Source organism: Hyperolius riggenbachi, chromosome 6 (assembly GCF_040937935.1).
Source record: "Hyperolius riggenbachi isolate aHypRig1 chromosome 6, aHypRig1.pri, whole genome shotgun sequence".
Taxonomy (NCBI): Eukaryota; Metazoa; Chordata; class Amphibia; order Anura; family Hyperoliidae; genus Hyperolius; species Hyperolius riggenbachi.
The window spans coordinates 336,225,313-336,238,266 of NC_090651.1; the positions used below are offsets into that span (position 1 = coordinate 336,225,313).

Consider the following 12,954-nt stretch of genomic DNA (forward strand, 5'->3'; position numbering starts at 1 on the left):
ACACTGGTCCTTTCTATCCTAGTTCATTTTCTTTCATTTTAACCTTTTAAAATTAGTAATATATCAATTTAAAGGATGGAATAAAGTTGAGAGGAAAGCAAACACATTTTTTAGTAGAGAAATATATACAGTATTTACATAGAAAGAGGGACAAAGTCCTGAAAGAGGGTCAAATGAGGAGAAAAGAGGGACAGTTGGGAGCTATGGGCTTCCAGTATCCTCTTACACCTCTCCATTACAGCAAATGGTCCTAAAACTGTTGCAACTGGAGGCAGACAAAAAAAGTTTCTTCTGACAAGCCCATCTGACTGGAGATACCCAAGTAAGGCCCATGCATGCCCAGTCGAATGATATGCTCATGCACAGAGGAAAAAGGCAATGCAAGCGAGGCATCATTCTACTGGGCATGCTGGGACCTTACTTGTGCATGCCCAGTCGGGGTGCTCTCGTCCACAGTTGGGGGCATGGCCAGAAAAAACGTAGTCAACTGTCTCAAGACAATTGTGCTTACAGGAAAAGTTTGCTATAATGGAGGAGAATAAGAAGAGACAACAAGCCTGGACTATCCAGAGGCTTCCCACCCTCATGGTAAGTATCTAACTTGTTATTTTTAGAATGTTTCAGGGGGAATATAAGAAAAAAACATGGCAGCCTCCCAATGCCTCTCACTTTAAGTTTTTTTTGTTTTTTGTCTTTTTTTAACATCATTCATAGAGTGCAAAGAGTAATTGTGTCTAAACAGTGGCGTAACTACAGTTCATGCCCCCCCCCCCCCCAGCAAAGCTTTCAGTCCTCACTGTGTTCCCAACCCTTCCCTTTTCTCCCCTTGGTGCCATTCAAGGCCTTGGGGCCCATCTCACAACGGCCATAAAACAAGTGTGGCCATCATGATCTTCACACTCATAACAAGTGTAGCCACAACTGATCTTAAAGAGAATCTGTACTCTAAAATTCATACAATAAAAAGCATACCATTCTATTCCTTATCTTCTCCTGGGCCCGTCTGTTCTGTTTTTGCCACTCCCTGCTGCAATCCTTGCTTGTAATTGCCAGTTTTAGGCAGTGTTTACAAACAAAAAACATGGCTGCTAACCAGCTTGTGACAGGCTCAGAGAAGCTCAGTCTGTGACTCATACAGAGCCTGGAGGGGGCGTGGAGAGGGTGTGTATAGCTTCTCCCTATCACAGCAGAGCAGCACATGCCTGCCTGAGCCGACAAAGCTGACAAAGGAAAGAAGATTAGATTATATAACAGAGATAATACAGCCACTATGCAACTAGGAAAGGCTGCAGTAAGACAAACCACATTAGAACAGGTATAGGAACTTATAGGATAGAAGAAATAAGGCTGAACATTTTGTTACAGAGTCTCTTTAAGGATAGTCTCCTGTAGTGGAGGAAAGAAATTAGAAGTTAGAATTTCTCTTCACTGAGGTAAGCTACCGATCCTCACGTCTTTCTATTTTATTCCCTTTTAACACAATTTAATGATATCCCAGGTGCCTCTTTCCCCCCCCCCCCCCCCTTGTACTTTTCACCTTCCTCTGAAAATATTTAGGGTTAAAGGGGAACTGAAGAGAGAGGTATATGGAGGCTGCCATGTTTATTTCATTGTAAGCAATACCAGTTGCCTGGCATCCCTGCTGATCCTCTGCCTCTAATACTATTAGCCATAGCCCCTGAACAAGCATGCAGCAGATCAGGTGTTTCTGACTTTAAAGTCAGATCTAACAAGACTAGCTGCATGCTTGCTTCTGGTGTTATTCAGATACTACTGCAGAGAAATAGACCAGCAGGGCTGCCAGGCAACTGGTATTGATGAAAAGGAAATAAATATGGCAGCCTCCGTATACCTCTTACTTCAGTTCCCCTTTAAGGGCCCAGTCACACTGGGGGCATTTGTGAGTGTTTACCGCTGATCACTGGAAATCACTAGCATTATCAAAAATGTTAGTGTAATTAAAAGTATATGGCAGTGATCTCACTACAGTGATCTCCAGCGGTGACTGCAAACGCGGTGAATCAGTCAAGCCACATTGTGATTAGAATTGGCACTTTTCAGTGCTCCCCTCTTACAATTTGATAAAATGTTATTTTATGCTGGGAATACACGTTATGTTTTTCGCGTTCGATTCTACACACTATCTATTAGCTATTCGATTCTCTACTCGATTCCCTTATCTTATCTTCTTTTTTCTTATCTTTTTTCTAATCACTTCTATGAGAAATCGAGCGGAATAGAATCGAGCGGAGAATCGGACATGTTGGAATTTTATCATCGAAGGCATCTTTGCAAAAAAAGGTAACGTGTATTTCCAGCATTACAGCTAAGCTGAGAAAATGTTAGTTGAGCCAATTAAGCTCCTAACAAGCTTCCATGGTAATTACAGTTTAGCAGCAGTTCAGCATATGCTGTACTTTAACTGATTTTGTTTTCTCCTTGTGCTGGAAGGGAGGAAAGTTCAGTGTTTTGCATATTGCGTTCCTATTGGTCAGAATGAAAAGACATCATTTTTTCCTGTGGGGACTATGCATTGTTTACAACACCCTCTCCTGAAAGCAGCACAGAATGTACAATCTAAAAAAAAACAAAACAAAAAAAAACTCCGCCCATCTGGGAGGGAAAAATCATGATATGAACTTTGGTTAACTTCACTTTGGGACTTTTTATGGGCTTCAAAGACAGGAGTACAGTGCACACTGCCAGAGCCGGGACAAGGTCCTCCAGCACCCAAGGCTGAGACACCAAAGTGCGCCCCTCCATCCCTCCCACCCCGCCGTCACACACTGATTGCTATTAGACTAAGAGGCACCCCAGGGCCCACAACCTCCCCAACACCTTAACCAGCTGAGCGGTCTGGACGAGCTCAGCTCGTCCAACACCGCCAGCGGCTGCCGCTCAGGCCCTGCTGGGCCGATTTTGATGAAATAAAAAGCAGCACACGCAGCCGGCACTTTGCCAGCCGCGTGTGCTGCCTGATCGCCGCCGCTCTGCGGCGATTCGCCGCGAGCAGCGGCGAAAGAGGGCCCCCCTAGCCGCCTGAGCCCTGCGCAGCCGGAACAAAAAGTTCCGGCCAGCGCTAAGGGCTGGATCGGAGGCGGCTGACGTCACGACGTCGGCTGACGTCGATGACGTCACTCCGCTCGTCGCTATGGCGACGATATAAGCAAAACAAGGAAGGCCGCTCATTGCGGCCTTCCTTGTTTATTCTGGGCGCCGGAGGCGATCGGAAGATCGCCTCCGGAGCGCCCTCTAGTGGGCTTTCATGCAGCCAACTTTCAGTTGGCTGCATGAAATAGTTTTTTTTTTATTTAAAAAAAACCCTCCCGCAGCCACCCTGGCGATTTAATCAGAACGCCAGGGTGGTTAATATCTAGTTATCTGGCTTGCAGTCACTGCTAAGTATCCCCTTTTCTTATTTCTTTCTGCTTCAAACACAATTAGGAATGACAGCTGAATGAATTGTGTGCCCCCTCCTACACTGCGCCCTGAGGCTGGAGCCTCTCCAGCCTATGCCTCGGCCCGGCCCTGCACACTGCCACATGTTACACTCTGTAATTAGTGTGACAAGTTACTAGAACTTGATTATAAACTCTATATTAAGCAATACAAAAGTGGATCAGGAGCAGCTATCCAGAAGAAAACAAAAATACAAACTGTGCGTCTTGCTGTCTTTTAAATTGGACCTGAACTCTTGCACAGGACAGAGGGAAAACACAGTGAAATGCATCCTGTATATATTTAGAGAGTTTAGCCTGTCAAATTCCCCATCATCTTTAACTATTCACCACTGTAATTTGATCTCTCAGCCAGGGGCGTCGCTAGCCCTATTTTGAGGGCCCGTGCTCCCAATCTGTCCTGGGGTGCCACCGATCTGTTCCCCAGGGATGCCCGCTGCCCCCTCCTGGCCGTCGCTGCCCCCCGGCTGTCCCCGCTGCCAGAGCGTCAGACCTCGATCAGCAGGCGACCAGATAGAGCGGGCGGTAGGACCTAGCAGACACCGCTGATATGCGGAAGTGACATCACCTCCGCATATACAGCGTGGTGCGCCCGTGGCCCGCTCTACCTGGTCGGGTCGCCCGCTGATCAAGGTCTGACACGCTGTTGGCTGCGAGTTGAGGGGGGCACCTGTCACTCACTACCTAACTGGAGGTGCCTGTCACTCACTACCTAACGGGGGGGGCGCCTGTCACTCACTATCTAACGGGGGGGGCGCCTGTCACTCACTATCTAACGGGGGGGGGGGGGGCGCCTGTCACTCCCTAACTAACCTGGTGGTCCCTGTCACTCACTACCTAACGGGGGGGGGGGTGCCTGTCACTCACTACCTAACGGGGGAAGGGGCACCTGTGACTCACTATCTAACGGGGGGTGCCTGTCACTCACTACCTAACGGGGGGGACGCCTGTCACTCACTATCTAACGGGGGGGCGCCTGTCACTCACTAACTAACCTGGTGGTCCCTGTCACTCACTATCTAACCTGGTGGTCCCTGTCACTCACTACCTAACTGGGGGTCCCTGTCACTCACTACCTAACCTGGTGGTCCCTGTCACTCACTACCTAACCTGGGGGGTACCTGTCACTCACTAGCTAATCTGGGGGTCCCTGTCACTCACTACCTAACCTGTCGCTTCTGGCGCTACCTAAACTGGGGGACTCCTGGCGCTACCTTAACTAGGGGGCACCTGTCACTACCTAAACTATCCAGGCCAGCCAGCCCAGCATCACCACCAGCCAACCAGCCCAGAATCACTGTCAAAAAGGCCACAGCATCACCACCAGTCATGCCAGCATTTACTTCAACAGCCCAGCATTACCGCCAGCCAAACCAGCCACAACATCGGCCACAGCATCACTGCTAGGCCTTTCAGCCCACACATCATCCCCAATCCAGCCAAAAACAGTATTGCCTGGCACAGCAGCCAGTAGAGGAGAATTCAGAAGCCAGGTGAGAGGTGTCTACGATATTAAGGGGGCATTCTGCCTATTTATGTGAAATGCTGTCTATTTATGTGCCTCATGACTGCTGAATTTGTCTTGTTGGGAGCCTCATGATTTGTTGGGGGCCTCAAGATTGCTGAATTTGTCTTGTTGGGGGCCTCATGATTTGTTGGGGGCCTCATGATTGCTGAATTTGTCTTGTTGGGGGCCTCATGATTGCTGAATTTGTCTTGATAGGGGCCTCATGATTGCTGAATTTGTCTTGTTGGGGGCCTCATGATTGCTGAATTTGTCTTGTTGGGGGCCTCATGATTGCTGAATTTGTCTTGTTGGGGGTCACATGATTGCTAACTGCGAGACTATGGGGGAAGCTGAATCATCATCATATGAGACAATAGCATTAAACCTACTTTTTTAGCTTTTTAAAACAGAAAATGAAACTGGGAGGTTCTAAAAAATTGAATACATTTTTTCAGGAGTAGGATGGATGAAATTGTTTATCTTCACAGTTTACTTTCAACTTGGATTTTCCATAATGTTCATGTATAAGTTAAAATGTTTGTACAGTATTTAATTTAAAATGCTGTTGCCACTTTGCGATAGATCAGTGACTTTTGGGTTGCAGTTTGGGCACTCGGCCTCCAAAAGGTTCGCCACCACTGTCCTAATCTAATGTCCCACCATTGCTAGGTTCATGTAAATTTGTCTCCACCCGTTACCACACCTATATTCTGGTCCACGGCCCACCCATTTTTCGGTGCGGCACGCCGCACAACGTGACCCTCATATTTTTCAGTGTGAATTCTGTGTGCTGAATTTTGCTGCCTACAGTATGTACAGTATACGCTGTTCTCTAGTGCCTGCACTGTGTGCTGATTTACCTCCAATGTGTACAGTGTAAGGTGTTACTCTGTGCCTTTACTGATTGTAAACCAGCTGTTTTGTATGCTGATCCCTGCTGCTCTCAGTATGTACAGTATTAGCTGTAAAGCCTGGTACACACATACAATTTTGATTGGCCAATTTTAGCTCTGTTCATCAAATTCATTGTCTGTTGGTCCACTTACTGCATGGGGGGTGATAAAATTGGTCAGTGATTGACCAATCAAAATTGTATGTACGTATACATCTTTGATCTATGCCTATACAGGGGGCTCCATCCAATATTTCGATGGACAGGCCCGTTATCTGTAGCCTACACCGCTGCTAAGTTCATGTACATTTGGCCACGCCCACTCACTTCATGGTCACGCCCATTTTTGCCACGGCACGCTGAGCGCGCCACATGCACCCCCCACCTAGTGCCCACAGGTGCCCCCCGATCTCCAAGGACCCTAGAAACGCCACTGCTCTCAGCTGTGTCTGCTGGCTGCCATGGCAGAGCAGCTAATTAGTAAACACAGGATGCCCTTTGCTTCCATGAAAGCTGGAAGTAGACGTGCTGCAGATTTATTGCGGGATTTTTATCCGCTGTAACAAAGAAATGTTTTTCTGTGAAGGTTATTATGCTGTTGTGTATCTGATTCTTTTACAGCAGAGAGGAAGTTCTGACTTCAGGTCCGTTTTAAGGTTAGGTTCACACTGGAACAGGTGTTGGTGCCGTGGATGGTGACATATGCTGTCATCTTCCACTGCATGGAATCTTTGCTCAGACTTGTCCATTGCATTGGACTTGTCATCACAGTATCGCTATGATGTTTAGGATGACATTTAGGCACATAACTGTATAATCTTTAAAGTGCTGCAGGAGATGTTGGCCCTATATAAATAATAATTAATAATAATAAGTTGTTGCAGTAGCATCACACTCCTCATCTTGGGGGTGGAGGGGTTCTATGTTAATGCTGTTGAACAAACAAATACCGGCATTCTGCAGCAGAGCAGGGACAAGGCCCTCCAGCACCCAAGTCTGAGACACCAAAGTGCGCCCCTCCATCCCTCCCACCCCAGCTGTCACACACTGATTGCTATTTGACTAAGTGGGCCACAGGGCCCACAACCTCCCCAACACCTTAATATCTAGTTATCTGGCTTGCAGTCACTTCCATGTATCCCCTTTTCTTATTTCTTTCTGCTTCATACAGCGTACGTTAAAAAAGGGCGCCGGGAAAAAAGGGCGCAGGGTTTTAAAAGATAATCACGAATAACGTTTAAAAAAAATTGTGTTATATTTCGTTTAAAAATAATGTTTTATAAAGTTATAAATCATTAAATAATGTGTATAAAATCGGCAATTTTAAAAACGTTAATGTTCCCTGTTTAAAAATTGAAATTTATAATAACGTTTTATAAAACATTAATAAGAATTTTACTAAAGCTATACCTAACCCTACTCTCACACAGAACCCTCCCTGTACCTATCCCTAACCCCTAGACCCCCCTGTTGGTGCCTAACCCTAAGACCCCCTGTTGGTGCCTAACCCTAAGACCCCCCTGTTGGTGCCTAACCCTAAGACCCCCCTGTTGGTGCCTAACCCTAAGACCCCCCTGTTGGTGCCTAAACCTAAGACCCCCCTGTTGGTGCCTAAACCTAAGACCCCCCTGTGATAAGCATTAATAACGTTTTAAAAAAAATATGGTGCAGTTTTTCGTTTAAAAATGAAAAAAAAATGTGTACGGTTTTTCGTTTAAAAGTAATCTTTTAAAAAATATTGTACTGTTTTTCGTTTAAAAATAATGTTTTAAAAATTATAAATCATTAAATAATGTGTAATCATGAGAAACAGTTATAAAACATTAAAAGTCTCCGGGCGCCGCTTTTAAAACGTTATTTTTCTCCGGCGCCCTTTTTTCCTGTTGGGCGCCGATTTAAACGATATTTATTATAGGAGTGAATGGCGGCGCCCTTTTTGTCCACCTGCCTCATGCACCCAAATTTCCTGCTTCCTTCATACACAATTAGGAATGACAGCTGAATGAATTGTGCGCCCCCTCCTACACTGCGCCCTGAGGCTGGAGCCTCTCCAGCCTATGCCTCGGCCCGGCCCTGTTCTGCAGTCATGTGACAAGCAGCTCAGGGGGAGATGAGATTACCTGATGCAAGTTACATAACACAGAAAGACTCTCTTGCATGGCAGATAAAAGCAAATGGGTATTACCTCATGAATGGCCCTTGTATTTACAAAAAAACAAAGTTTCATGACATTTCTGAGATAGAAAAATAACATATAAAATCAATTCTGCACAGAAAGGAAAGCTCAGCTATACTTACTTTGTCCTTTGAACAATGAAGCCCTGTGATTGGAGGCCAGCCAAGGCATGACACACGTAACTTAGCTTGTTCATGCTGCATACCGATCACATTGTGTGTTGTGTTATGTAAGAAAATGTTATTGTGACCAAACTCTGAGGCCCTGAGTGACCTCCAGCTCCCCTCCCTTCTAGCCAGAATCACATGAATCTTTCTTCTGTTTCAAAGATTAAATACAATTTTTCCTTTAAAAAAAAAAAAGTTGTAAACTTGTTTCAGAGCTGCACAGTTGTGCACTTTACTAATAAAAAAAAAAGAAGCTTTAAAAAAAAAAAAAAAAAATTACATTAAGCTATGAGAAATCTTACATAAGCACAACTGCTAAACTTTTAGGCTTTGTTCATATCTAAAATCGAAATTGTTGACGCCAGCGATTTTCAATTTTTAGGTGGTTTTTTTCTCCTCTCGGTGCTTACCTGCGCGCTTCGATTTTGTGTAAAGCGCTTTTCAAAGCGCTTTTGCAGAGCAATTTGTTTTTTCACTTCCTGACGCAAGTCAGGAACTGAACTCTTTGACACGGAAATGAATAAATACAATGAATTTATTTCCGAAAGCGCAAATGCAATCGCCGCACAAAGCGATTTTGTGAGCATTTTGCGCTTTTCCTATACCTTCTATTGTAGCAAAATCACCCTAAAAATGGTACAGACAGCGCTTTGCTGAGCGGAAAGCAGACGGAACACACTGATCTGAACTATCCCACAGAGCCGGAAGTATGCAGGCTGTATTCAAAACATATTACCGAGATATTCTCATCTTTCTCTACAGAACACAATCAGATGCAAGTTTTGTTTGACAATATATGCAGCTTGAAAACAGACTAATCAAATCCTGCCAAGGTGGAGTTTGACTGATCCAAATTTGTAGGACCATCACTACTGATAAGTTAACTCCTCCACCCCTGACAAAAAAAAATGTGTGTGTGTGTATTATTCCTTACCTATAAAGTCTGCTAAAGAGACACTGAAGCGAAAAAAAATATATGATATAGTGAATTGGTTGTGTACTATGAATAATTACTAGAAGATTAGCAGCAAAGAAAATATTCTCATATTTTTATTTTCAGGTATATAGTGTTTTTTCTAACATTGCATCATATGTGCAGATTACACAACACTCTGCATTCAAAATGAGTCTTTCAGAGCAGTCTGTGAAGTAATGACCTCTCCTCTAGCAGAGGAAAAGTAAATAGTCCAGGAACAGTTGAGATAATAAAAGTCAGATAACAGCCCTCTCCACGACTAAAGCTGGCCATACACTGGCCCGATTTGCCGCCATTTCGACAGCAGATTCGATCACTGGGATCGAATCTGCTGGCAATCATTCACGCTACACGCCGAATTTCGATCCATTCCGTCCGATCCCGTCGATCGCGCCGTGCGGAAAATAACCGTCGATCGCCCGTGGGTAAAGAGCGCATCGCTAGCGGCGTTCGAGTGCCCGACGACCGACGCAATAGAGCCGCATACATTACCTGCTCCGCCGGCACGACTCCCGGGTCTCCGCTCTTCTTCTCCGTCTCCGCTCTGGTCTGGTCTCCAGCATGCTTCCCTTCTTCCTGTCCCGGCAGGAAGTTTAAACAGTAGAGGGCGCTCTACTGTTTAAACTTCCCCCAGACAGGAAGAAGGGAAGCATGCCGGAGACCAGACCAGACCAGAGCGGAGAAGAAGAGCGGAGACCCGGGAGTCGTGCCGGCGGAGCAGGTAATGTATGCGGGCGGGGGAAGCGGCGGCAGCACCACCACCACCACAGATTGTGAGCGGTTTCAGGCTGAAATCAGTTCACAATCTGTTTGCAGTAAAGGTAGCCATACGATCCCTCTCTGATTAGATTCGATCAGATAGGGATCTGTCTGTTGGTCGAATCTGATGGCAAATCGACCAGTGTATGGCTACCTTAACTTAGTCAGAGAGCTTAATGGATTGTTTGCATAGAGATAACAACTGGAGTTTCTCAACTCTTCCTGTACTGGAAACAATTACACTGATGTATCTGATCTTAATGTTTTATTTCTTAGCTGTGCTACACATACAAATCATAATATCATATTTTTTTTCGCTTCAGTGTCTCTTTAAGTGCTGCAACAGATATCAGTGCTATAGAAACAGGGCCGGTTCTCTCATGAAGCAAGGTGAAACACTTGCATCAGGCGCACAGATTACAGGGGCATCATGTCTGTACTGTGTGTCTACACTTACAGCATGCAACCAGAGTAGGAGAAAAAGCGAAAGGAGGGCAAGCAAGGGGAAGAGAGGTCATCATTGGGGAAAAGCAGCTTGCTGTGCTGTGTGAGGAGTCTGACAGTGGGGGGGGGGGGAGGGGGGAGGCAGGAGAGCAGCAGTGTTTACCTTGCCGACTGAGAATATAAAGACGAATAAATTGTCTGGTGCTATGTGATCATTCCAAATTCGGAAGGGGGGGGGGGGGGGGGCTATCCTCACAAGTTTGCCTCAGGCAACAAAAAGTCTAGGACCGGCCCTGTGTAGAAATATATACTAAGTTTATGGTTACACTGGGACTATGCTAGGGATTAGATTGTGAGCTCCTCTGTGGACAGGTAGTGAAATAATTGTGCACTGTGTGCAGTGCTGCAGAAGATGTCAGGGCAATAGCAATATAAATACATACAATATAATAATATTAATAATACAGTATGGTAGGACATTAGACTATGACTATGGTAGGAATAGACTGCGAGCTGCTCTGAGGCCAGTCAGTGTTATGACTATGTACTAAGTCAAGTGCTGCAGAAGATGTCAGCAGGGTTATATTTAGGGTTTGTACTTCCCAGGCACTTCAGATCTATGATGCTTCCCCCAAGGAGGCTGCGTTTCCCCACAAAATACACATAATGCGGCAGCATATCCCACAAAATGCACATAATGTGGACTGGTTCCCAAAAATACACCCAATGCTACAGCGCATCCCCCACAATACACATACTGCTGCATCGGTTTCCCACAAAATGCATGTGATGCGGCAGTGCATCCCCCAAAGTACACAAGGGGCCTGATTCACAAAGCGGTGATAACTCAGTTATCACGCCTAAAAGGCTTTAGGCGTGATAACCTTTGCACTAGCAAAGTTATCACCGCTTTGTGCTCTAACTCGCGCGAAGCTCCCGTGCGCAAAGTTTTGCGCGCAAAGTCCCATAGGGCTTAATGGGCACTTCGCGCGAAGCACGGTGCACTACGCGCGCAAAACTTTGCGCGCGGGAGTTCGCGCGAATTCCTTCAGATCACGCCTAAACTAAATTTAGGCGTGATAAAGGGCTTTTCACAGGCGTGCAAAGTGTTTGCACCGCTTTGTGAATCAGGCCCATAATGTGGCAGTGTATCCCAAAAATACACATTGTGGCAGCAATTTCCTACAAAATACACATGCTGTTATGGCAGTGCTATATAAATACAAAGTAATAATAAAAACACAAATCTTTGAAGCTTAGACTATATGTTTAGTTCATTACCCTTTTACATGGGTTATGTTCTAACATTTTATGTATGTAGCAATTACTTTATTATGCTCTTTAAAGGTTACTTTTATAGGAAACATTTTACACGGTATTTATGCTCTTAAAGAGCCTCATTCTTGTTGTGTGGGTATGTCCTCTTTGCCACCTCCTAACCTTCTAGTTCTTCAGTTCATATAGGACCTCCAGCATTGTATATCTCTCTACCGCCCAGCTCTGCAGACCGTTATGCGGCTAATTGTACCAGAATAACAACACCACGCATAGCCTGAGTCACGCTGACCTCCCCTTGCCTTGCTGGGTGTGTTGGGAGCGCAGAGTGTGAGCTTTACTTTATCATCTGTAGGATATCTCTGCAAAAAAACAGTCTAAAGCTTCAATACTAAACACATTCTAATACCTAAAGACCCAGGACTGAAAAGAAATCCAGCAGAAAGCAGCTTGAAAGACTTACTTGTTGCTGTCAGAGCAGAGAGGAGACACAGCAGATCCAGCATCTTCGCAGGCAACATTGTCAGCCTGTCAGATTGTTGTGAAGAAAAAAAAAAACTGGGATAAGCTGCTGCCTTGCCTAAAATCTAAGGACTCTTCCCAGAAGAGGAACACAAACATTACACTGCCTGCCTCTGCCTTTCCCACAGTTCTTGTCTATCTCCTCTCACTGTACCTATTCACACACGCATCTGAATACTACAAAAACATACACAAAAATACACTTGGAGAGTAACTACAAAGCTACAAAGCTGACCCCCCTCCCTCCAAGCAAATCTTCCATGGGACCCCAATGTTTACACCTTTTTCCTTGCCTACCCCTGGTGACCCTCACAGCCTGGCGGCCCATCTTCCAAGAGCCATAAAACAAGTGTGGGCATCATAATCTTTGTGGGAGGTTGGGAATTAGAATATATACCCTTGGGGTGCGATCTGGCAACCCTGGTTATGGGTAGCTCTAGAATCCACTAAAATGGTTAAAAAAAAAGACAAAAAAGAGCGCTCTAAGATCAAAGCATACAAACACAGCACTCCCCTGTCCAAGACAGGTTTCAACTGGATTCCATGTGGATGTCGGTGAGGTACAGCGTGTGTAGGCATTTGTCTCGTTAGTGCAGCCAGGGACCGGGCTCTCAGGGTAGTCACGAATGTGTAGCCTTTAGAGGGAAGAGTCAGAGCTGGATCCTTCGGTGGCGGCCGAGATTTCCTGGTGGTGATGGCGGCTTCTGCTCTCTCCGAGTGGTGGTTAGACAGGGGGGCAGCTTCCACACGTCACTTGCCAGGAGAACAGCGTTGTGCA

General features: G+C 45.6%; 1 protein-coding gene across 2 annotated transcripts in view; it reads right to left on the reverse strand.

Annotated features, from left to right (window-relative positions):
• Positions 1-12,954, reverse strand: part of LOC137522936 (phospholipase A2 inhibitor NAI-like) — a 33,801-nt gene extending 20,847 nt beyond the window's left edge. Inside the window, exon 1 of one of the 2 annotated variants that reach the window (XM_068243092.1) lies at positions 12,118-12,954. In XM_068243092.1, coding sequence (XP_068099193.1) covers positions 12,118-12,175 — 58 coding nt within the window. In that variant the 5' untranslated portion in view covers positions 12,176-12,954. Of the gene's footprint in view, positions 1-8,155; positions 8,263-12,117 lie in introns of those variants that run through there. The other variant, XM_068243093.1, reaches the window with a different exon arrangement.